The 27,802-nt window shown below is 35.6% G+C and overlaps 1 protein-coding gene across 8 annotated transcripts in view; it reads left to right on the forward strand.

The window, feature by feature from the left end:
* Kcnk2 (potassium two pore domain channel subfamily K member 2) overlaps positions 1–27,782 on the forward strand; it is a 191,740-nt gene extending 163,958 nt beyond the window's left edge. For all 8 annotated transcript variants that reach the window (XM_040277180.2, XM_078022807.1, XM_078022805.1 and 5 more), the window contains one exon: positions 23,792–27,782. In XM_040277180.2, the coding sequence (XP_040133114.1) occupies positions 23,792–24,109 (318 nt within the window). In that variant the 3' untranslated portion in view covers positions 24,110–27,782. The remainder of the gene's footprint in view (positions 1–23,791) is intronic.
* Positions 27,783–27,802: the final 20 nt, after the last annotated feature.

Consider the following 27,802-nt stretch of genomic DNA (forward strand, 5'->3'; position numbering starts at 1 on the left):
TAATAGGAAAATAAGTTGATAGCTTTTGCCTCAAAGATCTAAGTAATTCCATTTTCTGTAGTTAGAGATCACATTATAGGGATTTAGTGCACCAAGATATAATGTTATCTGTTTCTTTTGACTGTTTTAGAACTGTCATCTGTTCCAAGATTTCATGTCAGGAAAAGTTGGCATCATGAACTTTGCTCTTGAAATTGTTCTTAGAGTTTTTCTTCAACCTAAAATATTGTGCTTACTCATAGTCAGAGCTAAAATCAATCACATTTTACAAAAAAAAAAAAAAAAGAAAGAAAAGAAAAAAGAAAGAAATGTGTTTGCTGAGAACACAAGCCCATGTGTTTTCAAAGATGGATCAGCAGACAAATTTGGTTTTAGCTCCTTTTCATATAAGACTTTTTCTAAATCAATGTTAGTTAGTTTGTGGTTGGTTGAGGCTGAGAGTAGGGAGAACATTTTGGAGTTTAATTGGAATTATCTGATCATCTTTTGCACCAAAGTGTGATGATCTGTTCAGGGTTCAGTGGAGAGCATTTCAGTTGTATCAAGGAAGCTTAGCTCTCTCTGCTTCAAACATGATTTAAGCCAAAAGAACAGCTTCCAATTACTAGTGTGTATGTGCACATATACACACATTCACAAATGCATAAACACACAAACACACACACACACACACACACACACACACACACACACACACACATACACACAATCTCTTGTTCAGAATAAGAAAAAATGCCTGTTTTTCTTCCAGAACAAGTGTTAGGTGTCAGTCCTATTCATGAAATATTTTCATTTGTCTTCCCTTCCACATACACCTTAGGGTTACAGCTCCTTCTTCCTTTGTGGTAGGTGAGTCACGTGAATAGATCTGGCCAGTGAGTGATGGGCATAATGCATAGGAGAAAATGGGAAGAAAATTTAATTGCTCTTATGGGCCTCTCAAGAGTTTGCTTGCCTTTGGCCCAGTCACCACAGGAGACAGTGCATGCTGCTCTCTGTCTGGGTCCATGCCTGGCCTGGGGACTTAGCATCCACAAGCAATTAACCTTTGCTTGATTAGGGGACTGTTTGTTCTGTATTATAACCTACTTTTTTCTAAATAATTTCATAAACTACTATACTATAGTCATTATTTGTCTAATTTAAACAAAGTAGATATAATGCTATGATAAGAATAGTGTTATTCGAGGAAAGAGTTAAAATAATAATAATTTGGGAGATTCAAATTTTATGTGTTGTACTTATATTAATAATATAATTCAAGGAAAGATTAAAGTAATAATCATAAGTTGGGATACTTAAACTTTATGTGCCACTTTCATATTTGGTTTTATATTAGGCTCCCAAATCTCTAACAAGCTTAGCTAGATTATCTGCACTTACCTTACTTAAGCTTATTAAATCAGAACATCAGGTAAGAATTGAAGTAAAAAGGATCAACCTGTTCTTTTTTGTTTTTTGGTTTTTTTTGGTATCAGGGATTGAACCCCAGGGACACTCGAGTACTGAGCCACATCCCCAGCCCTATTTTGCATTTTATTTAGAGACAGGGTCTCACTGAGTTGCTTAGTGCCTCATCATTGTTGCTGAGGCTGGCTTTGACCTGGAGATCCTCCTGCCTCAGCCTCCCGAGCCTCTGTGATTACAGGCATGTGCCCCTGCACCCGGCTCAACCTGCTTTTTAAAGAAATTATAGATGAACTTTAAGTTGTATGAAAACTGGAGATTCCTATTCCTGTAAAAAGGTAGTTCCTGCTCTCAGCCCTCCTGCATCTGCCTTTGCATCTGTCCACTCATTTAGGATTGGTTTGATGATACTGAATCTATAGAAAGAAATCTTTTAGAAATTATATACCTAACTGAAGGTAGGTCCCATCACACCTATATATAATATCAAAGTAATCAGATATACAAGAATAGGATATCATTATCTAATATTATTGTTTAATTTATTAGATGAATATGTATGATATTGCTGATACCAAACTGTTTTTGAGCTTATGAATCAAAATTTCATTTGATTCAACCTGCCATTCTAAGGAACTATATTTACAAACTGTATTTGCAAATAGTAAAAATTCATAATAGGATCTATTCTTTAAAGTATGACTTACTTATTAAGGAAAATCATCTATAATATATTTTTTGTCATTACTCATCTAAAAATTTTCAGAATTCTATTTGGATTATATATACCCTGTAGACGATCTCATCTCAACTCACAAGACTTGGTTGTACCTTCATGTTGCACACATCTCTCTCCCTGTTGGACTTGTCCCCTTCTCTGCAGACTGACTCCAGATTTCCTCTCCACTATTCACCTGGCCATGTCACAGCTGCTCTCCTGTGCTGAAGCTTTCTCTGGGCCACTGCACCAATCATGGGTACAAATTTCTCACTTTATTCCCTCAGCAAATATACGGCTGGCACAGCATGCAACATTATGGAAGGCTTGAGGATGACTTAAGAGAATGACAGGCAGCAAAGGACAGCTTTATGCTGGACAGTCAGGCAGAGCTGCTCCATGAGTCTCTTGGCTTCTTAGCAGCTCCACTCTTGCCTGTCTGGCTCCTCAGCCCTCTGAGTGCAGTCCTGTTGCTATGTCTGATTATCACTCCAGAGGATTCATTCAACTAGATAGTCCCTCTTCTGAATGCAGAGGCCAGACCAGCCAAAGATCCAGTCAACACAATGGAAACATATGTACAAATATACACTCCCCTAGATTGGGAGAACCTTTTCAATTATTAAGCGAGATATTGGAGGCCCTGCTCTGAAGCAACTGCATTGGCATTGCTTCCTAAAGTAAGGTTGTTCCCAAGTGTAGTGGATAGGTATTTGACTTAAATGTCTGTGAGTAATCAAGCAGAAGTTCAAACAAAGACGCTCACCAAAACCATCACTTTTATCATAAAAGATATAAGGATAAATTATCATTCTCATTCTCACCAAAGTGGTAGGCTGCTTGTGATCTTCTGAAGTCTACTTCTTTCACCTTTAATTTAAAGTGGAAAAGCTTCTCACATCTCATAATTGTTTATCTCTCCAGTACAAGTCACTCTGGTTTTGCTACCTTTTAGTCTTTCACAACTATAAGTACTTAGGTGTCTTCTAAGCAAAATGCTTTGCATGAAATGTCACCCTAAAGCTAGGTAGAACCTTGGGAAGTCTCACAGTGTGAAGGAATTCATTTGTAAAATTGGAGACTGTAGGTCTGAAGACGATGTTGTTTTTCATGGGATTTATCACAAATGCCAAGGCTTATCATCTTTCATTGACCCCTTCAATTTCCTGGAACTTATTTGTGACAAAGTAATTTCTTTTAGTGAGGGTATATTGATGTCATCTAGTTGTACATATAAGCACACACATTCATCTTTAATCTTGCCATTTATACCATCATTTGAGAAGCTGTTTGGCTAGATTCAACCTGCTTATCCATTCAATTTAATGGGTACTAAATTAACTCATGTCTTATATAAAATGTTTAATACATATTTCTGAATTATTAGGCAAAGCAGCAGGGGTGTATAACCAGGACAGGAGAAGAATTGCTTTACTATTTTTGAAACCACAAGAACTGCAACACAAAGGTTTGTCATACATATGAATGCATTTAAAAACAAGATAATCTTGTTTTTTTAATATAGGATAAATGAAGTTTTCACTGAGTAGTGTTGCTAGTATTCAAGTTGGGGACTATTATACCACCCACAAAAGGGGCACAGCACACGACATGTTCAATAAAGTCATTGATCTGTTTGTTCATCAAACATATTTGGGTGACCCATGGCTTCAGACACTTGACTTGGTAAAATATTTTAAAAGTCATACCATAGCATTTGCCCTCAAGGAGAAATTTATGGTTGAGTAAGAGTACATATGCATCTCCTAATAATTAATATGGGGTAGAAACTATAATAGAAATAAAAGGAGATGCTTTGTGTGCAGTGGCACAGAGAAATGGGAATTGTTAAGACTAATAGAAAATTGCATAAAGAATGTAGCACCCTGACTTCTTTCTTTCTTTCCTGTTTTACATTCGGTCTATCAAGCAATCCTGTAACACCGATCTGAAAATGTATCCAAAAATCCAACCCCTTCTTACTTTTTATCCCTTCTGGTGCCACCATTAACTCACACACATATTCCAGGGGCCTCTCAATGAGTCCCCTGCTTTCACCTTTTCTCTAAAATCTATTCTCCACATAGATATCTCAGTCGTCCTTGGAAACATGAGTCTCATCCTGTCTCTTCTCCGCTTAGAAGCTTTCAGTAGCTTCCCATTGTCCTCCAAGTACAAATTAGTCTATAAAGTAGCATGAAATGTTCTGTACTATGCAGCCCCCATTACTCTGGCCTCTTCTCTTCTCTTTCCCCTTATGCACTCTGCTGCAGCCTTACCACCTCCCTTGCTGTTTCTCTAGTACGCCTGACAGGCTCCAGTTGCAGGAACTTTGAACAGACAGCTCCCCATCATCAAGGTGCTTCCCACCAGGGTCAAGTCTTTACATAATTTACATGTTGTCAGCAACATTAACCTTGGCATTCCCTCTTAAAATTGAGCTCTCTACCCACCCCCACTACCCTTGATACTCCTTGCCCTGCGCTACATTTCCATCATATTCACCGATGTGTAACTTCTTATCTGTCTTTAACTTTATTGTGTGTTATAGTTCATTGTCTCTCTTCCCAACTCTACAAAAGGGAAGGAAATGGTGCTTGGTATATAATGGGCACTCCAGGGCTTGTTGAGTTGAATGAATGAGCAACTGTAGAGATAAGAGGATTTAGAGAAAAGGGCTCAGAATTCGGAAAGCTCCAGATAGACCCATTAGCATATTTTGAACAGTGATATGAGAACATGTTTAATTATCTCAGTGATAAAAATGGAAGGACTAAGGCTGGAGATGTAGCTCACTTGTCAGGCACGTGTGATGGCCTGGATATGATCTCAAACACTGGGTGGGGGGGAGAGGAAGGTCTATGTTTCCTTCTCCAACAAATCAAAAATAAAACTTTAATTTTATTCATTTTTTTCATTTCTAGTTGAATCAAAGTGCATTTATTTGAGTGAGTTTTTCTGTATTAATGCTTATAGACGCTAATAAATTATAATTTATATTTAAGAAATGATCAACTTCAATTAGGCAGCTTGGCATATAAACTATTTAAAATTTTCAACACACTGAAACATTTCATAGTTTAAAAATTCTTGAATAACTCCTGTAAGATGCAATACAAGGTTGATACCTCAAACTAGATACAGTTCAAAATCTGATCTCTAGTAGCAGAAAAATTGTATTTTTCTTCCTGAGGTGATGGTTTTATGATGGGAAATTTCTTGATATTTTTAATGCCTTGTTATAGTTGTTTTGTTTTATTTTTAAAATAATCAGTTTTTATTGTTTATTAGATGCTGCTAACTAAAAAGTACTCCTCTTCCCCTATGTAAAATACTATTTATAGCAATTGTTTCTATTTTCTACACTAGGAATATTTCTAAAAGGTTTTAATATTTTCAAATTTTCTAAGATATGTAAAATGACAAATTGTTAATTTTAAGAGCCTTCATTTGATTGAAAAGCAAAATTAATGCACAAGTGAAGAAAAACATGGGGCAGAAAGGGCTACTGGTTTATAACTAGTATGTTTCTAGAGACCAAAACACATAGAAATAACTAATACTATGGTTTTAATTATTATTTGGTGAATGTCTTATTCATTAAAGGGAAAGGTGCTTAGAGAAATAATATTCTTAGCATGTGAGATTGATTTCTTATGGTTTTCCAAAGAGGAATTGGTATGTTTTCCAAGATCTTCAATTAGACAATATTGTTACCTTGGATGCATGATGCTAAATCATCATCTGCTTTTATTTTTAATTACAAATATTTTGCTCCAAAATTTCTGCCTTCAAAATGATGGTTAATTTCAAATATCCTAGGTCTTCTTCCAACGGAACTTAGCAGAAACGTTCTGTATTGGAAAAGATGCCTCTGAGATGGCATTCGGTCCACTTAGGAGTTCTGAATACGCAACTTCAGAACAAGAGTTCTGCCTCTTCCTCCCTGGACAGCTTGACCTACTAAAGGGTCCTGGGCATATTGATACTATTTCTCACACTTATATTCTAATCTAGATTTTAGTGACTTCGTGTAAAATAAAGTCTGTATGGATTTTATAGTTTGAGAGAGAAAGATTGGAGGGATGCTTATGCCTACCTGGAATAAATGTGTTTGTGGCTTTTAGAGAGATCTTGCAGCCTAACGGCCATCAGAAATAGAAATGTGCTTCATAGCTTTGTATCCAAGGTAGACACTCTGCCAGTGGGAAAGCTCTCAGGCTTCATACAGTTCTTTTAGTGTAGTAGAAAGGTGATGCCTTTGTTAATGGTTTTTCAGTAGAGGCCTAATACACATTTGCTAGGTTAGAACACTCTCCTTATTTTAAAAAAGCAGATTGAAGCTTACAAAAGAGTATTAAGCTGTGGATTTTTTTTTTAAATGATGGCTTTTTAAAATAGTGATTTGCTAACGCTGGATCTCATATCACAGCACTTCCTTAAAATAAACAAAGTCTTAGGATTATAAATTGAAAATTGTTTCTAGGTCTTTTACCTCATCTATGAACCCCAGGCTCTCTGATGAAAAACATAGATTTTGTATAAAAGGCACATTATTCAAAAATGTTGCTTCAGAAGTTCTTGAGCAATATCAAGAGTTTTAGAATTTTTTCTATAATAAATATACTGTTTTATTTCATTTGTTCTATCGTCTACTTGTGAATCTTTGTGTTCATCCCTAATTGAATACTGTGCATTGAGCTAGAAACAAGTTTAGATTTATATTTCTACATCATTGTCTCTTTAGAACCTGTTTATTACTGCAGATAGGTTCCATCTGTCCACATTTAGCAACCACGAACAGCATCATATTCTTGTATTCATTAAAGACCTCAGGTATTGTGTTGTACAAACCAATTAAATAAGTACAGATTGTTCCCTGTTGGAGGAGCCTAGCCATCTGAGGATACCTTTAAACTACAGAACAATGAATCAGTTAGTTCCTACTTCTTTTTCTCCTTAATTTTTCACCTTCCATCATGCAAAATGCTTGAGCAACCAACTTTTCACATCTAAAGAAAAAGAAGATGAGGTTAGTGAGAGGGGAACTTGAGAATAAAGCCTCTCTAAAAGCTTCTAAAGCCTCTCATATAAGCCCCAGAGATGTTAGAATCAGACACAGGCAAAGGGTCCATCTCATTCCATGTAGTCTGTCTTAGTTTAATGTAAGAGCTCATGAAGCTGGATTTTTTAAATTTTCATCAATATCAAATAAAAACAAGCAGAAAATCCTAGTGTGGTCCTGAAGAGGCATTTGAACTTTTCATTGCTTTCTCACCTTCCTGAATATTCCTTGTTATTTTAGTACATGGTATAACATGACTTAATAAAATAACTAGAGCAAGGTATAACAGAAATCTATGATAACACTGCTCTCTGTTGCGTGGGTATAAATAAAAATAGTTCAAACCATGTTCTCTTAAACATAAAGCAGTATCATAAATGTTGTATGGGAAAGTCAATCTGCCTGAGACTGGCCAGATAGTGAAGGGCTTCTGTCTCATTCTGTTGTCTTAGCAGGGTCCTTTTCTTTTCCTGTGGTGTAAGTAGTTCCTTTGGACAGCTCCAGTTGCCTCAGGCAACTGGTGACATGTGCTCAAAATGCTGTCATCCAGACACAGTTTAGAGGGATTCATTGAAAGGGTAGGAGAGGACTCTGTGGATCCTTGACTTTCTGTTCACAGTGGAGACTTCCCATATTTTCTGCTCACATTCAGAGGCACTGTTTTTTCCCCCGAATTCTAAAATCATAAGCCAGCAGGGGACATAGCTGGGGAGACTGGCTTAGGGCATATGCACCCTCCAGGGTCAGAGGCTAGTCCTGTCTTTGTGTCAATCTACAATATTTTCCATTGCCTCTTATTTTATTTTTTGCCTTTCTTTCCTGTTTCTTAGGCAGCCTCATTACAGTTTAGCCAAGTTAATTAAAATACTGCCACATGCTTGTTAGACAGAGCATGTCCCGCTCACTGAGCAGAATTTCTGTAGAACTAATTTGGCGGTGCTATATTTGGTTTGGGAAAGGCAGCTGTGAGAGCTCGCTCAGCATGCATGAACACTCTGCATTATTAGACCCTCTCTGCTACATTTGCTTGTTGCAATGTGGGGTTCATTTCTGGCTTTGCCTTATTTTCCAATAATGAATGACCACTTTTACTTATTTGTATTCCTGGCTATTCCTGAAAGATTTTCTACACATTCATAAAAAAGACAACAACATGATTTGGTCCAGTTTAACAATGGCGATGAAAGGGCATTCTGTGGACCAGTGTTCCAAAAAAGAATCATAAATACACTATGTATGATTATATAACAATATGTATAAAATGCATATTATAAAATAGATTATATATAATACCATTGTGTAAAATAATGAATATAATGTTCATACTTAGTATAAATGTTATTGTGTATGAGAATATGTAACAAAGATAGATTACATATATAATGTACTACTGAATAGAATATAGAATACATATCTATTTCCAATAGAAATGTAGTGCAGGGCACAAATGCAAAACACTCCTGCATTTAAATTTTTCTAATAGCCTCATTAAAAAAGGAAAAAAAGGTGAAGCTAATTTTAATATTATATTTTATTTAATACAAGGAATCCAAGCTGTCATCATTGTAATGTATAAGTATTGAATAAAGTAAAAATTATGAGTAAGATATTTTATATTTTTTAGTAATAAGTTTCCAAAACCTAGTGAATTCTGCGCTTACAGTACATGTCACAGCAGATGGTCATGTCTGAGCTTCCTGATGGCCTCACTGATGGTGGCTGCCCAGCTCTAGACTGAGATCAGAATCTCTAACAGTAACCTTCCCATGAAGTTGCTCCCCTGTGCTGATTAGAGATTGTATTTTTCTGCCTTCCAGTTTTATTTTCTTTAATTAAAATCATTTCAAGAAGTTAAAAAGAGAAAAAGACAAACCCCTAGGATCATGAAATAATGTGTAAAATCACATCACTTAACTTTTTCCCCCCAGCTGAAGGAATTCTTGGAGAATCTCTTTGGGTTTTCTGTTTCTGCTTCTCCCTCCGCATTTCAACCACTGTGTCAAAGTGAGCAGTTATTCATGGATCGTCAGTTTTTTTCAGAGGATGCCGATCATCCACAAGCATGCATTGTAGATTTTAAAAGAAAATTCTAGAAACAATTTCTCCTCAGAAAAAGGAAAAGTAATTGTTTTCTGAATCTTCTTAGACCATATGAATATTTTACCTGACATTTTACTATGGAACTTTTAAATGTAATAAAGGTATTTTTAAAATCAGTGGAGCATATATTCAGAGATAAGGGCACTAACCTCTGAAAACAATAGCCAAAAAAAAAAAAATCAAAACAAACAAACCTAAAGCAAAAACTGGTTCTTATCTTTCTTCTTTGTTACTCAGGACTTGCCTTCCTTTTCATACTCTTAAATTCTCCAGATGCTCTTCTGGAATTTTTCACTGACACTATTCTGGTAATGCACTTGATCAGAGACTGGCTTAGTCTGGAAAGCAGAAATAATTTTTCTCATGAGTTTTATTAAAAAAAAAAATAGACATCTGGCCAGCACTGCTAGGAATGAAATTTTCAATATGCTTTTGTTTAATGACCACAAACTATATTTATTGATTTAAGTTTTAAGATAGTCTCCTTTAGTTTATCTATTAAACTGGATTTTTGAACACTGATATGTTTGAGTTACATATTGTTACATATTTAGAGTAAATAGTTTAAAGAAAAAGCAGTTGATTTTTATCTGCATAATTTAATTTTTTATAGTTCTGTTAGGCAGCCACTCTATTTCAGGCATTGAGATTGATGCTAGAGATTGAAAGGTAAATAAGACATAGTCTCAACCTTCAATGACCAGGGTAGAACAGGAAACTTGGTAGACATAAATTAGTAACCACAACATAGAAGAGGCATATCTGCAAATAATGTTTTTATAAAGAGCATAAACCACTTTATGCTGGAAGACATCAAGTAGATGAGTCTGGGCAATAGAATAATGAGGGAAGGCGTCAAAAGGGGACCACTTGATTAAGGCACCAGTGGACCTGTGTCTACAGAACTCAGTGCAGTCCCAGTACAGATAATAGTGTAAAACAGCTAGAAAAATTAGAGTTTGGTCAGAGATCAGGTCCAAGATATAAAAATGTGGAAGAATGTTGACCTACAGCAAAAATTAAAGTATTGAGCATGCTGGATGCAGAGCTTAGAGAGGCTGTTGTGTTCAATGAGTCAATCACATGGAGGCTGAAATTACACCAAGATGAAGGTAGGAGCTGCTATGGAATGTAATGCCTTATAAATCAGCCATCTAGTTTCTATTTCAAAGTTAGCATCAACCTCATGGGACCCCAATTACCTATGCCTACTATATCCTATTGTCAGTTCTCAAAATATATCACCTAATGTCCATTCAGTAGCTCATGCCAAAATTCTTTCAGTCATTCTTGATACATTTTTTTGTCACCTACATAGATTGTGTATCATAAGTTCTATGGATACCATGACCAAAGCATGTATAAATGCTTTTCTCTATAGATTTTCTCCATACCATCACTTTGATGCATGCTTCACAACTACCATTTTAGCCTACTCGATCCAGTACAAAAGCCTTCTCACTACACATCCTGCTTCTCTCCTCACCTGCATCAGTCCATTTCTTTTCTCCAGTCGTCTTCAATTTTTTTTTAATCATGAATCACCACTAGTAAAAATAAAAAAATTTGAGCATGTGCCTCCTCTATATACATATTTGTTTATAAGTTTCATGGATGCATTACTGTGTTCCTGTACTACAATGTTGGATACATGGTTTAAATGTGTTCAAGAATACAAATCTTAAAAATTTAATGTGAAATAGTTTTAAATATTTTATTTGAAATTATTAATAATACAAAACATTTTTCTCTCACAAAATTAATAATATCAGTATGATCTATATGGTCTTTGTAATTTGTTTTTAATTTTGATAGCAAATCCTAGTCTGCTTCATAGTGCAGTTTATTTCAATTCTTGAAGGTTGAAAGGTAACTTATATAGAAGCACACATCCAAATGAAAGAAGTACATCTTCGGTTCTGCCTTCTACACATTGTATTTAGTTCTGGATATCACTCACTAAATGTGCAAATGATTTTTTAAAGCCAGAAAATACTCATTTCCCCTGACATTTAAGGTTAGTCCATGTTCTATATCTGAAACATTTTCTACGGGAAACTTTTAAACAGTTTGCAAAATCCTTCTTCTAGTTATGTTAACTATGATCTGATAAGTGACACATTCTTTATTTGGACACATGTAACAAGGGCAACGTTTTCAAATACACTTAAGAAATCCCCCTTCCATGTACACATTCAAAAAACATTTTTGAATGGTTGATATCATTTCACATAGCTTACATATCTTCAGGGATTAAATTTGATGGTTTGGTTTGTTTCAAAATATCTTCCAGGTTGCATCTTGCAAAAAACACTTGTCATCGCAGAGCGGGTCATCAGATTTTAAGAAAAATATATGCAGAGGGGCTCTTTAAGGATTATATTACGAGATAATTAGTGTGTTGGAACATAGGATTTTTATGGCAACATCTTGTTTTATTAGTTAGAATTTCAAAAGTGTTAGTATTTAAAGGTTTTTTTTTGTGTGTGTGTGTTTTATGCAATTAACCACATTGGTGATATCCTGTAGCCTATTAATTCAAATACATCAGTATATGATGACACAGTAAGGTGAACTATATTTCTTGTTCTGGATAAGGAGTGGGAGGGGAGGTAAATTGAGAAACTTTTCCTCATTATTGCCTGGTGCTTTTGATGTCCAACAATGATCCAGGAGAGTAGACTTCCTTTTTTTTTGGCTTATGAACTCTCTTATAGCCTTATCCATATGTATTTTTAAGATAAAAGCTAAAATTCTTTTTTGTATTAAATAGTTGGGTGGGATATAGAAATTATCAGTGAAGTTTAATCAGTGACATGTAATCATGTCTGTTAGCTATCTCCTGAAATATGCCAATAAAATATAAAATAATAAATTTTAATAAAAACCAATAAATTAATGCCCAACATAAATCCAAATAACAGGAAAAAAATCTTCTCCTGGCCACCTATCAGATGCATGTGTTTTCAATATTTATGCTCTGACTTGGAAGTGTTGCCACCAGAATTGTCAACCATGAAGTTCTTCTTTTCCCTGTGTAGTCAATATGGGTTTTGTAAGGAGGTACTTTCATCAAGCTCTCAATTTGTTATTTATTTATTTATGTTAGCACAGACTCATGAATTTATGCTCCTATGCATGGGTTATCATCTGACACCTTTAATCAGACACCTTTAAACTGTCTTCTGGATCTTCTTGGCACATCCCTATCTTTCTCTGAGCAATTCTTTACACTTTGGAAAAATTAGATTTTTCCAAACCCAGTTTCTCTGCCCTTGCCCTTGCCTTTGCCCTTGCCCTGGAGAAATTATCCCTTTCTCCAAGCAACCATAGTTTCTTTTAGTGAATAGGGGCTAATGGTATTTCAGAGACAAAGATTTGGACGTTAATTGCTGTGATAGTCGCCTCTCCCAGGCACTCTTGAGTAGACAGAACTAAGAAATGTATTTTGTATTTATCCATACACATATTTCCATGTGTGCTTACTTTATATCTATCTGTATGTCTTCTGTGTATCATTATCATCACCTGCCTACATACCTATCCCTGTCTTGAAAACAATGAGTTCAGAGTTGACATCTCCAATTCCATTTCAATACAAAAGAATTTTTTCTACTTTTCTGCTTTTTATATTTGTAATTTCTTTCTTACTCACAGTAAAATACCTGATTCCTGTGATTCTCAGGTTACCACTCAACTGATCTCCTGGTATGTAACCAATCTTGACCTCCTGCTGCCGCTGTCACGAGCCTGCAGGGATGCCCTCATCACCCTGCTTGGTCTCCAGTGCTGTTTGCTGGACTCCCTTGTCATTCCTCTCAGACTCTGACACCCCATGCTGAGCTGACACCCATGTGTAGCTATTCCTCTTATGCTGGTCAGGCCACAGCATTCCACTGTGGAGCCATGACCCCCCTCCCCAAATTCGGTGCACTGATGTCTACTTAGTTCTGTTCCAGGCAACTGTTGGGGCTGAGTTGTGTAGAAAAGGAAGAATTATTACCTGAAGAATTACATTCTATCCCATTCAGTTATTATGTTTGATTTTTTTTTTTTTGCATACCTTTGAGATCTTAAACAGTTGACTGGTGATTTACCTCTGAACCCTGATCACCACCACCCTCATTATTAGATAGTAGCACCTGTAGAATTTCTGCATTGTTCTGATGATCAAACTAATACCTAGTTACTGTAACTCAGTCATATAACAGTGTGGTGTGATTTTATAACAAGTATATAAATTATTCTACTGTTGTATGAATTTTCTTGTCCCCCATTTTTACCATACAGTAAGATGGTACATGAGTTAGATGGACTCCATCAAATGAATTGTTACAGACACCCTAATTCCAGACCAGTGGGGAGAATTTGATGAATGTTCAGTATCAAAAATAAGTTTACTCCATAACAAATAAATGTTTGATTTTGCAGCTCCACTATATCATGCATTAATATTTTATTTTTTTAAATTTTTTTCCATTTATGCATTAATATTTTAGAAGTAAGTTTTTACTTAAAATAATATCATTAATTTTAAGATTATTATTTTTTGACATTGTTTTTATTAAAAAAGATTAAGGTCTGTCATGCTTAATTTTTATGCAATTATGTTAATATATGTTGTATTAGGAAGTTGAGGAGTAGCTAACTAAAAAAAGTAGTTTAGGTTACAGGTACTACTAATATTACATATACTTTTCTGAAAACTAGAAGAAAATGTCACCTTCTGTTCTGTTGGGATAATGATGTGATACTTAAGTAATCCTTTTAGGCTTTTTTTTTTTTTTTGTAACCTGGTTGGTAAAGAGAATAATTTAAATTATTCTTTCTCACAGTACAGTTCAACAATACAATGAAATGTCAATACTTCAGAAAATGAATAAATGTTAATTGTTGGGAATTATAGTCTAGTCAGCCTCTGAAAATGGAATGCAAATTAGGCTTCATATTATTTTTACAAATTTAAACAGAGGGATGTTTTCAACTCAGCTAACTAAATTTTAATATTTAACATTCCTCAAAGCATTAAAGTACATAAGCATCTGGCCATTGAGAAAAGTAAGTTGAAATCCCATCAAAAGGATGGGAAAAAAGGTATTGGTCACAGATGAAGAAAACCTCTTCAGTTTTATTCCTTGCAAAGAAAATTACCAAATGACCATTATCAAATCTTAATGCTCAACTTTGTTTCAGATTCTCTTAAAGACATTTAGCAGGGAAAAGGCACCCTCTGCTACTTTATCCACATCAAAAACAGGAATTGTATCTGCACAAAAATAGGATTCTTTATTTTATTTATTTATTTATTTTTCTTTTAAGAAAAGTTGCAGCTAACGAGCATTACCCAATACCTAAGTGGGATGTCGGTATTTGGAAAAAGATAGAAATTCTTTATCCACTGGTGATCCAGCACAGGGACTGTCTTATCTTTCTCAGGCGATTATATTCAAAGTTGAAGATAACTTGAGAAGAGAGTCAACCCAATTAGGATGGAGAATATAGGTTAGGTGTGGTAATTAGGATAAGATCCTAAGATTGAAAACAATAAAAAAATTTCTTGTACACAAACAAAGGATAGAAAGGCAGTGATTCAGAGAAAACGGTGGGTAGAAGGGGCTTGGGAGGGAAGCATGAATTGCTCTCTGACCCAAAGTATTGGCAGAGTCACTGTTGCTGCATTTTAAAATCACACCACAGATTTCCATTCTAATGTGGTTGCTAATGCTGTTGTTGGGGGTACTCAGTTTTTGGAAATAGACCATTTAAAATATTGGCACATGTGGATTTTTGCTCTTTTTATAATGATTGGAACAGAAAATCTCGAGAGGATCGTGGAATTTCAAAGCTCACAGGGGAGAGTATGCTGGGTGAAAAACTGGAGCAGAAAACATAGTGTTTTCCAGTCTAATGAAAAGGCACAGAAGGGCCAACGATTTTTTTTTTTTCAGGAGGACAAAGCTTTTGAGGATTCTGAAGATAAGATGAAATAGTGTAGGCAATCTCTGAAAATGGAATACAAAGCAAGGCTTTAAATTAACCAATTATTTATTATGTAATAAAAATGAATAATTTTGTTTAAAATTATTCTAAATTTGAGGAGTTCCCCAAGCTTACGTAGATAAACTGGGCTGCAAATTTAAAACAAAGCAAGGTCGTCCCATGTCTTATAGGTTGTTTGCTAAGTTTTATGGAAACAGAACTCATTTGACAATATTGTATAAAATTGGGGAACTTTTTTCATGTTAACTAATACCCAGAAGTTAATTCCAGTTAACCCCCTGTAGGAGTGTCTTCTGCCATTGTTACCATGTGGAGAGGGGACTTTTTTTTTTTCTTTTTTAATGAAACTTTCTCCTGAAAACTATTTTCAGAAATCAGAGCAGGGCTGAGGGTGTAGAACAGTGATAGTCTTTGCCCAGCCCTGGATTCAATTCCTAGCACCACACAAAAGAACAAATTGGTAGAATGATGAGTCTTCCTGTCACAGAGGCCTGGCTGAAAAGTAGATCAGAAGGAAATAGAAAACACAAGGAAGAACTCCTCAAAAATAATTTCATTCCTGGGAAAATAGGTAGTGAGCATTTTGCAAACTTTCTCCGGAGGAAAATGATCTCTGTAGAAATGTAATTGATAAGGACTAGGCATTTAGTCACTTCAAATTAAAAGTATTTTCAAGCCCCAAATAGTGAATCTTTTCTTTAAATCATGTTAGTTTTTCTGTTTTTCTTTTTTTTAATGACTACTCTAATGAATATTAACCTGGAATAGATAAAAAGGGACTTCCAAAAGTAAATCATTAAATAAACATGAAAATCAGGACAAAGAATGACCTCTGTAATCATGTCAACTTTACACATGGAAAATCTATAGGATCTGTAGTAAATGTTCATAGTTGATGAAGAAGTCATTAAAGGTTCCTCTAATGCAAAATTGTTAACCATTCTTTAGCTTGGGATGCATGCCATGAGAATGGTAAGGTCCGGGTTCTGGGAGAGCCTAACAGGTATTGTTGTGCAGAGTGGTGGGAGAGAGAGAAATGGTTAGGGGACTGATAATTAGAAGAGGAAAAGAGGAAATCTGATTTACAAGATCCATGAAACAGGCATGAGATTCTCCATGTGAGGATGATAAACTCTACAAAATGACTGAAGAGTTAGTTTTGACAAACATATTTTGGACCTATAATATAAACAGACCTGGCTATGTGTCGGTACGTTTCACAGGCTCCATCTCCCTCCAGAGAGAAGCAAGATCTTCTTATGAGAATCATTGAGCAAGGAGAATCTTTTTGCCTTATTATATATTTAAAATATGATCGATTAAGCCAGGTGGGATAATGCATTCCTGTAATCGCTGCAGCTCCAGAGGCTGAGGCAGGAGGATCACAAGTTCAAGACCAGCCTCAGCAACTTAGTAAGACCCTAAGCAACTAGTGAGGCCCTGTATCAAAATTTATCATCAAAAAAAGGGCTGGGAATGTGGCTCAGTGGTAAAGTACCCCTGGGTTAAATCTCCACTATCTCTCTGCCCCACAAAATAGATATATAATCAATTTGTTTGCCGTTTATTCACTTATTCATTTATTACTGAATTCCCACCATATTCTTTCCTTTAGGAGCTGGGAATACTCAATATGATGTGGCAGGCATAGTCTCTCTACTGTCATAAAGCCAGATGACCAACTAAATTAGTAATTGTAATGAGTTGTTATGAGAATAATGCTAGGAAAATACAGAGTGTGCTGAGGAGAAAAGGTACAAATAGCAGATGATTCCAGTGTACTCTAGGGGATCGACAAATGGCTCCGTGAGGATGTCCAATTTAACAATAAGTAAGAAATATCCCAGAGAGGACTCCAGGAAACCTCATTCTAGACCAAGAGAATGATAAGCAATGAATGAAGGAAGGTAAAAGAAAGGGTAGCATGTTTAGAGAGGCGAAAGAAAGTTCAGGCCAAATCTTGAGAATGGAGTTTAAGAGGAATGGTGGTTAGAATCAAAGCTGGAACAGAGGTATGCCCTAGATCACATGAGTTGCTCTCAAGAGGGGAGCAGGAATTGGCCAAATGATTTTATACAAGGGAAAGTACTTGGTGGATTTGTGTCTATGAAGGCACATCGTGTCTGCTGAGTAGAGGATGCCTTTGAAGGGAAAGAGACTTAAGTCAGGAAGACCATTTAGGAGACTGCTGGAGTAGACAGATGAGAGAAAATGGTGATTGACCATAGTTTTGACAGTATAAACTGAAAAGAGGCAAATCTTCAAGACTTGGGTTGATTTGATGGAAGGTGGAGTAAGAGGAAGAGCGAGAGGTTATATTGAAGTTCAACTTGGGAAACTTGCTGCTTCATGGTACTGTGTTAAGATATTGAGTTTAATAAAACGGGTTTGAGAAGTTTGGTTATTTTCTTTGGGAATGTGCTGAGCTTGGGCTGCCTGCAAGTCATCTGAGTTGAGATGTTCAATCTGCAGTGAGTGAGACAGATTTGGAATATCGTAGAGACTTGACCGAGAAGTATGGATTCATGAGTCATCAGCAAGTAGTTGTTAACTGACACAACTGGAAGTATGTGATCATCCAGGGAAATGACGAAGAATCACACCCTGAGGAACAAAAGTAGTTGAAGGGACAGTAAAAGAAAATGATTGTACAAGGTTGATTGGCAAGAATTAACCTGAACAGTAAGACACAAGAATGTGCTGAATTGGAAATTAAGGACAAAAACGGATTGGAAGGAACAGAACATTCAGCAATACCATTTGCAGCTGTGAACATCAGGCAAGTTAAGGACAGGGAGTTGTCCACCAAGTTTAGTGACAGGACGGCAGCAGTGCTAGTAGTCTAGAGGACAAGCACCTATTTGTATCTCTCTGTTTCCTTGCTTTATTTTGTAAACTTGATCACTGGTGAGAAAGTTGCAGAGAATCCAGGATGAAACCTCTTTCTTCAGTCAAGTGTATGTGCTGCAGAAACAGTCATTGGGATCCTGTAGGGGCTGGTCTTACTCACTTTTTGATCCTCAGCTTTATTACTAATGAGGTAGATTGCTTGGTCATATGAAGATACAGTGCTCCTTGATTAAGTGATTGAAGAATTTTTATAAAAATCCAAGGAAGCTAGGCATGGTGGTGCAAGCCTGTAATCCCAGTGTCTCAGGAGGCTGAGGCAGGAGGATGGCAACTTCAAAGCCGGACTCAGCAATTTATTGAGGCCCAAAGCAACTTAGAGAGACTCTGTCTCAAAATAAAAAATAAAAGTAGACTGAAGTATGTGGCTCTGTGTTTAAGCACCCCTGAGTTCAATTTCTGGTACCAAAAAAAAAAAAAACAAACAGTGAAACAATATTTGCACACATAAGGATTAACTTTACTTATTTGGAATACCACAAGCATTAACAATTCAATCAAGAAAAAAGTCTGCTTACATAAATGTGATTTTTTTTTTCAGGAACTTATTTTTCTTTCTTTAAACACACACACAAAAAAAGCACCATTAGTGCTTTAATATACAATTTTATCACCATTAAAGATGAGTCTATACTTTAGGACACTGTTATTTGATGCCTAGTGAAGATATCATTACAATTGTAAAATGTTGAATTCTTTAAGGGAATGAGAATAAATATTTTTTCTTTCTTATGCTTAATTTGTTTTTTGAGGAACTTACTTTCCTCATTATTTCCAAAGTCTGAGTTTGAGCAGTTATGTTACTTAAGACCAATATCTTGAAGAGCAGTGGAAAGATAAAATGCAGGAAAAAAAGGATGTGCATACTATTATGGGTATGAGTAGCCCAAAGGCACACTTTTATGAATCAATTCACTCTTTTTAGCATCTTTAGGAAATTAAGGTAGTGTGTCTTCACCCTAATGTAATTTGCTATAGGGTGGATTTTCATATACTATGAATTTGCTTTGCACTCTTCCAAAAGATATTTAGTCTTTGGGAATGATCCATAATTGATGGTATCCTTTGGGAACCAGACCAGGCAGCATTAGCTTTATTGTAATTAGTAATTGTGAAGTCCTTTGTATTTCAAGAAAACACACACCCACACCCACATACACTTCATGTGTTTCTCTTGGGAAGTGATTTGTTATCCTTATTCTATATTAATAAACCTGGAATTCAAAAGAGGCTAAATTAGATGCTTGTGGGCATGCAGAATGTAGTTATAGAGCAGGAACATCCTCCACTTTGCCCCACCCCATTTCTCACTATTTTCACTGCAGCTTTTATGACCTCCAGACATCGTTGGGAATTTTGTAGAAATTAGAAAAAACAAGCTCCCCCAAATGGACAAAAATACCTGCCTCTGCCGGGGATTAAATGCAATTAAAGATAAGAAGTTTGACTCCAACAAGTCTGAGCTTTTTTCACATTTAGCCTTTTCCTAATCGGTAGGATTCACTAACTTGTAGAAGCATAAGGCTCCACAGAGAGTTTTGTGCATGTCATTAAAGCAACCTGCAAGATCAAGGTGATTTTGTGAAGTTGGCTTCTGGAGAAAATTCAGATGATGGCTAAGGAAGGTTTTCATTCTTTGTCCATTTTCTCATGACTGCATCAGTTTCAACTTGCAATAAATAGATGATGAAAATATTTGACGTTCGATGCAGATGCCAGCAATTAGGTTTTGTTTTGGTTGGGTTTTGGTTTGTTTCCATGAAAAAGCAAGAGTTCACACCTGAGTATACAGAAAGGAAGTAGTGAGGCTGCCAGGAATCCCAAGTATGAAAATGATACCAAATAAGCTCTCACAATGAGAAAGACTCTTACCAGTAATGCAGTTCTAAGTTATAGCATTATATAAAAGTTTGTATGTATCTGTTGCGTACAGTATATACTTGGCATTGCTTTTTTGTAAATATTAATTGATTTGATTGTTATAACAACTCTGGGGAGAATTGTATTGTTTCCCTCATGTTCCAGAAGACACTGAGGCTAGAGAGATTAAAAAACACAGACACACAGTGAATATGTTGTAGAGCTATGATTCAAACTTGGAGATCTAGCTCTAGCATGTTATTCTGCCTCTTAAGCAAAATTGGAAAACATTCCTGTATTTTGACCCAGTGTTTTTATAGTAATAGTTAGTTTGTATTGGTAAAGATATGGGTCCAAAATTTTTCAATGAAGTGTTATTTCTAATAATGCTTATGTGTGCATGCACCTGTGCAGGTGATTGCATACACACACACAATATCCACCCAGATATCCATCATTAGGGGAGTGATTAAATTATGCATATCCATCATCCTGGAAAATGCTAGGCAACCTGATACAAACTATGAGGTAGAAGAATCAGTATGCACACAGAAAGAAGACTAAAATTGGCTGAGGGGAAAAAAATTTGCAAAACAATGTGTGTAAGATCACTTTTTTTGCAAAAATACTAATGATAATAACGGTGGAAGATGAGGAAAGATTACTAGGTAATGACAGAAGGAAAACCAATGGTAGCATGTGTGCTAAATAACTGCTAATTCTTTCCATTGGCATATGATACAACAGGGTACATGTGTTTTCAGTGTTTATTTAACATGTATTTTTTGGAAGTCTGCTACATACCAGGTATCAGATGTTGATGATATGCATAGAACTTATATTCTAGTTAGAGAAGATAGAAAATTAGCAAATAAAAAGATTAACATTTGGATTTTGATAAGCAGTCTGTGACTTTTATAACAAAAATACCTTTTTTTAATTAAAAAAAAAGTGGAGACCATTACCAAAGAAAAGGGAGGGAGGTTCTAGGAGTGTTTGAAGCTTTTCTACTTTTTGGAGGATTGGTTGTGAGGTAAGAGCCTGGTAACCAAAATAAAGCCAATGGAATGGATCTAATTTTAGGTCCATCAGTTCAAACAGTGATCCAAGACTTATTTAGATAGATGTGTTCTGGGAAGTAATTATTTTTGGTTAACTATTTATACATGGAGATGAATTGAATATTTTTGTGATTCTTGTACTTTTCACAAACACTTATTCTAAAAAATATATAGACTATTTTGTTTCCTTTATTAACCTTCCTACTAGGAAAAGCTCATCATAGAAAACATTGTATTACTATGTGTTTTTACATTTTAAAAAATTATGAATTCTCAAATAGATCAAGCTAATTTCTTTTTTTATGAAGTCATTGGTAAATTAGGAGTTAATGTCAGATGGACTTTTTCAGCTGTTCATCAATAATTATTGTTTTATTATAAATCTCAAATTTTACACTGCTCAGAATTATTGGCTTATAATACAACATAGGAGAATTAAGTAATGTTGGAAAATAGCATTTTTCCCAAGACCACATTAATTAGTGTTTTTTAAGTTCAATCTTTATGCTCTAATTTTAACAATTTAAAATCAAATTAAAACTCATCTAAAACAACAGAATCTCTTACTGTTTATATTAAAAGTATTATTCAAAACAGTACGGACAGTGCTCAAGTATGAATTAAACACTAGATGCTTTATATGTTCCAGTGACTCTGATCTCAAGAAATCTTAGGCAAAACAGAAAGACAGGTTGAAAACAGAAAAATAGGCTGGGTGCAGTGGCACATGCCTATAATCCCAGCACCCTGGAGGCTGAAGCAGGGGGATCCCAAGTTCAAAGTCAGCTGTGGCAACTTTGTTTAATCCTGTCCCAAAATAAAGAATAAATAGGGCTGGGAATGTAGCTCAGTGGTAGAGGGAGCCAAATCTGAGTGATTTGTAGTTTGTTACCGCTGATAGATACCCTCTATGCTTCCCTAACCTAAGTCCCTGAAAAGCAGGGTTAAATATTTAATTATTTAAGTCCGTAAGTATAGCTGGACCAAGTACCTAATGGGAACACTAAGTATCTCCAGGCTAAATTGCTGGAAATTCAGAACCTCTTCCCCTGCAGCTTCCCTCTAAGTCACCTCAGTGGATAGGAGATGCTGCTTCTTGCCAATTATGTTTGCCACAGAGGTCTCATTTTTCTAGCTTTGCTTTTCTCACAGCCAGACCCAGATAACAAGCAATTGCTTCTTGTTAGGTAATACAGGTAGGAAATTTAAAAACCTTTTAAAATAAAAAGCACATCATCAAAACCTTGAGTCTGTTATTATGGATGGATATAAAGGAGTTGACATATGCCATCTTCCAAGGATATTTGAAGTTTTCATTCTGTTTTTCTGTATGTACACACACACACACACACACACACACACACAGGCATATACATATACTTATATCTGTGGTTATCCAACCATAAGTACACATCATGTTGTACTAAATTTACCTATCTGTCCCCTTTCATTATTCAGATAAGTATATAAATTTAGAAATCATTGATTACATTTCTCATACCAAAGTTGAAAACAAAATCCAACAGAGGTGAAAAATAAAATAAAAATACCTGCAGTTATTTACTTGTCAGGCAAGAGAGAGCCAATAACAGAAGCACAGAATTCAGGGGTCTCTTCAGACTGGAAGCAGGAGTGATAGAAGTGGAGGAATGGGTACATATTAGGATATTAACCTAGGAGATATTCACAAGGACTAAATTGTGGTGAGTTAAGAAGGTAATTATAAAGTTTCTCATGGGATTGATATGATTTCTATCATATATGATATGTTAGTATACAAAAGTTCAGGCATAATTTTCAAAGACCTGTACATGGCTCGTGGTTCTGTAGCAGATACTTCTCTATACATGTGCTTGGCACTTGACAGATCTCTTTAATCCTCTGAAAAGAACTACATAACACCAAGTAGGATCTTGCAGTCTGTGGAGAGCATTAGCTCAGCCATTCTCTTATATGTGCACAGTGAAGATACCTATTCTATAGCCAAAGGACTGGCAGCTCAGACAGGTAGATTTGCAAACATTGAGCAAATATTCATTCAGAAATCATGCCTTAGGCTTTATTGTTCCCCAATCCAGCATCCAAATAGACTCACCAGTTCTCATTTCTTTGCTTTCTCTGAAAGAAAAAAACCCAAATATTGTATTGCTTACTTAGGAATTAGAGAATTCTTAAATGACCATTAAGGGGTTGTGCACACTATTTCTGAGCTCTGAAACCAGGATTTATATTCTGAGCAAACAGCATCACTGTAACCCACCCAGGTTACCTGCTTCATATTCCAGATTCTTTTCTTCTTCTTTGCTGCTTTTATTATGTCTCACTGACTTTTTCTATACTTAAATACTTCATCAAGTTACATACATATCAAAAAATATATAAATACCCCAAATGGCTTTAAAAGCATTTAGAGATTGCCTATTTATAGCATCCAAAATTTCTATGACCGATTCATGTACAAAAAAAAACAAGAATGGTAAAATATAACTTTATGTATTGTGTTTAAGATAATCATTAATTTTAGAGTTACATTGACAGATCACCAAATTTACAAAAAGCTACTCTAATTTTCTTTCTAAAGCCCCCAAATAAAATGAACAGAGGATAAAACACACAAGATATTGACCATGTCATTGATCTCCCCTTAATCTCTTCCTGATCTCTGTTCTCCAGGTGGGAGAGTTCCGAGCACATGCTGCGGAGTGGACAGCCAATGTCACAGCCGAATTCAAAGAAACCAGGAGGCGGCTCAGTGTGGAGATTTATGACAAGTTCCAGCGTGCCACCTCCATTAAGCGCAAGCTCTCTGCAGAACTGGCTGGGAACCACAACCAGGAGCTGACTCCTTGTAGGAGGACCCTGTCAGTAAATCACCTGACCAGTGAGAGGGACGTCTTGCCTCCCTTATTGAAGACTGAAAGTATCTATCTGAACGGTTTGACGCCACACTGTGCTGGTGAAGAGATTGCTGTTATTGAGAACATTAAATAGCCCTCTTTTGGAAGAGCCTTAGGCGTAGCCATAGGTGAGGACTGCTATCTGCTCTTTATGACTGTTGCTGGTAGCATTTTAAAAATTGTGCATGAGCTCACAAGGGGAAGCAAATAGATACACCCATCACGGTCATGTACCATCAAGAGAATTGGGAATGCTGAGCCAGCACTGTCTCTCTGATGATGCTTGTAAAATGGTCCACTTCCTTTGATGAGTGGAAGGATAAGCAATGTCTGATGCCTTTTTATGGCCAGACTGTTTTCCTCCCCTTTTTCCTAATGTGCCATAAGGCCTCAGAATGAATTATAATTTGTTTTTTGGTAATAATGTAGCTTTGAAGGATCAGTCCTTAACTTTTCAGGGTCTACCTAACTGAGCCTAGATACGGACCATTTATGGATGACAACATTTCTTTTTGTAAATGGCAAGAAATTCTTATGCAGCCTTTTACCTAAGAAATTTTTCTGTCAGTGCCTTATCTTATGAAGAAACAGAACCTCTCTAGCTAACGTATGGTCTCCCCTTCCCTGCCCCCACCCTAGGCTCCCCTCTGCAGTCTTTTCCCCCCAGTACTCCTTTTTGAATACCATACCTTGCTGGAAACAGTGTGTTAAGTGACTGAAGTGGTGATGCCCGAAGAAGAAATAGATACCAAAATAGAAAGACATGGAAGCAACACTCAGAAACTCTAGCATTAAAGGCACTGCAGAGAAAAGAGGTGCAAAGATGGGCCCTCTGAGTATTTATTTGACTCAGGTACCAGTGGTACATACATACAGTGTAATAATTACCAGGCTAGTAACATTGGCTGCTCCCAACCAGTCCCTTTATCCCTGGCAGTATTTTGGAATATTTGAAAGTTTATCATTTATTAATAACTATACATTTTTAAAGGCAGAAGAAAGTAAGTATATATATATATACATGTATATGCGTATATGTATACATATATATATGTATTTATATATCTGACCGAAGAAAGCTGTTACAGACATGTATTACTAGAGGTGATTTTAAACAGTTGGTGCAAATTCATTCTGATGAAAAGAAAGTAGCAAAACAATGTGTTAACGAGTATTTGCTAATAAGCATTTTACTGCCAGTTTCTACTTGCTTTTTGATATATGAAAGACTGATATCACTTTCTTTCCTTGACGGCTTTTTCCATACGAGGGGAGGTGATATACAGTGAGAGGAGGGCGCAGTCCAGCCCTCTGTGGGTACCTTTGGAATTGTGACTGGGTGTGAGAACAGAAGTGGCAACTGGAATCACTGTGATTTTGCACATGGGAAAATGCAGAGTGCCGGCAGAATTTGTCTCTGACATTAGAGAAAACGCTGTTATAGCACAATTTAAATCTTGAGAGTTATTTTTTTTTAAATAGAAAGGCTGATAATCCTTTTGAGTTTAATTTTATATCCTGTAATTCTTTGGATGTTTCCAGGATTCAGAGGAAAATTCAGAAAAATTTACTGTGCTCAGTAAATCACTACCCTTTCCTTTATTTTCATACTCAGATCTGCTGTACATTGTATATATAATGTTTGAAATGCATAAAGAAAATGATTTCCCTATATATAATTGCAAACTTGATTTACTTTGTTTTTGAGGGGGGGTGGACATATCTGAACAAGCGGCATTCAGATTAGACTCTTAAAAAAATAAACCCAGGATCTTTAAAAAGCAAAATAATAAGACAGTTATTTTCCAAAATTTACATTTAAACTAAAAATGTAAATATCCTGTTAACTTGTTAAAGGTACTTTTATAAACCTAAAAAATTCTAACCAAAATTTTAGGAAGTCAGGCTCTTTTAGAAAGAAAGCTACATCCATTTCCTCAACAACTGTTCTGAAAGTTCATATGGTGGAATGCACCATGTATAAACTGTGAATTGTATTGACAAATAAAGTTTGTAATGAAAGACAGCATTTTCTGAGTCTCCTGCTTGCTGCTGAGAATCTAGATCTGATTCTGGCTAAGTCAAACTATAGGATGTCACTTTTCATGCCTGACTTTTTGTGGCATCTTCATTCACAATATTCAAGAAATTTTTCTGATGCAGTAATGCTTCCTTTGTTAAATCACACAGAGTGTTCTTTTTTGGAGGCTATTTATCTAAATAAATATGCTAGAAATTCATTTTTGAAATATGATATTTGAAATAATATATATATCCAAGATTTTTTCCATTATGTCAATATTTTATCACTGATGGACCTTGCTTCTAAAGTAGCCTGAATGCTGAACACAAGCAACTGATTATTTTTTGTAGGAAAAAGGAAACCAAGCATCCTGATAGTATAGAAGCTCACATAAAGCAGTCATCAACCAAAATTTTAGACCTCATACCTCAAATATTGGACTCCTTATCTTGTCAGTCTCCTTCATAAATTTACTGATTCATTTTAAAACAATTTGATGTTCCCTAAATATCTGAAAACCCTTCCCAACAATATTCTTAGGATTGGGGAAAATTTACCAAAGCCTAGTTAATCGATAATTAATTATATCTCAAACTTTATTTGGTTTACCCTATGGGGGAGAACACTGAAAAGGATTTTGACATAGTCTGGAATTTGTAGTGTGTTTATTTTTTTATCGGACCCATATAAGAGTAAAGAGTTTTGCCTTAAAGGACATTTGAAAAAATAAAATTAAGTACTAGAACCAGAAAGAATTGAAAACTCTCTAGTCTGTATTCTTAGACATGGCTCATAGACAGTGCCCTCATCCACCCTTCAGCACCTAAGTGTAGAAGTAATTCTTTTAGAAAACTTTCAGTTTTTTTGTGGAGATCTATATACTTTATGGTTTATGCCACATGCCTTATTTTCCTCCCCCAAAATATATCATTCTTGAAATGCAGGAAAAAATTAAATTTCTGAAACCAAAAGGGAATTGAATAACATGTTTTTTGGCTGTCAAAGTAAAGGAGGGCACAGTTATAGGGCTTTCTCAAATTCCAAGGAACACGTGACATATAAGATAGACCAAATTCCACCTAACTCTGTGTCAAAACTCAATACATTTTTTTTATTCTTAAAGCTGGAAGTTCAAAAAGACTTAGGGAACAAGGAATGCCAAAAATCAAACTTAAGAGATTCTGAAAACTTGAGATAGCTAGTTTTGCTTAGGAACTAAAGGTCTGGATCAACTTTTACTTTTTTGTCTGTCTTATTGCTTTAAATTTTTGATGTTCTCATAAAATCATAACTTATTTGTGGTTTGCATTTCTTATTAAAGTGTGAGTATAAATTTGTTTTGAATAAAGATGTCTCTATTTGAATCTCATTAACTATTAAAATTAATATATGATTTTTGCTTTAGCATGAGTTGACTGAAATGTTCTTTTACAGTGAAACATACTGGCTCTGAACGCGCTTATATGTCAGTTTCAAGGTAGCATGCAGTAACCTGGTTACTTTTGATAGAAACTTTGGAGGTAACTTATTTTCATATTAATAAGGAAAGCATCGTGAGCTACCTGTTTTTTGCATCCACAGCCCCAACTCAAAGGTCAATGTCTCTTCTGTTTTGTGATATTTTTCCACCCATCAACTACTCTTTCCTGAAAGATGGGTTTGGTTTCAAGAACCAGGAATTGTAACTCTGGTCTTTTGTTTTGACTCAATGCTGTTTGTTCAATAAAACCCAGCTTATACTATTTCTAATATTCATAAAATGAT

The sequence above is a fragment of the Ictidomys tridecemlineatus genome, chromosome 10 (assembly GCF_052094955.1).
Source record: "Ictidomys tridecemlineatus isolate mIctTri1 chromosome 10, mIctTri1.hap1, whole genome shotgun sequence".
Lineage (NCBI taxonomy): Eukaryota > Metazoa > Chordata > Mammalia > Rodentia > Sciuridae > Ictidomys > Ictidomys tridecemlineatus.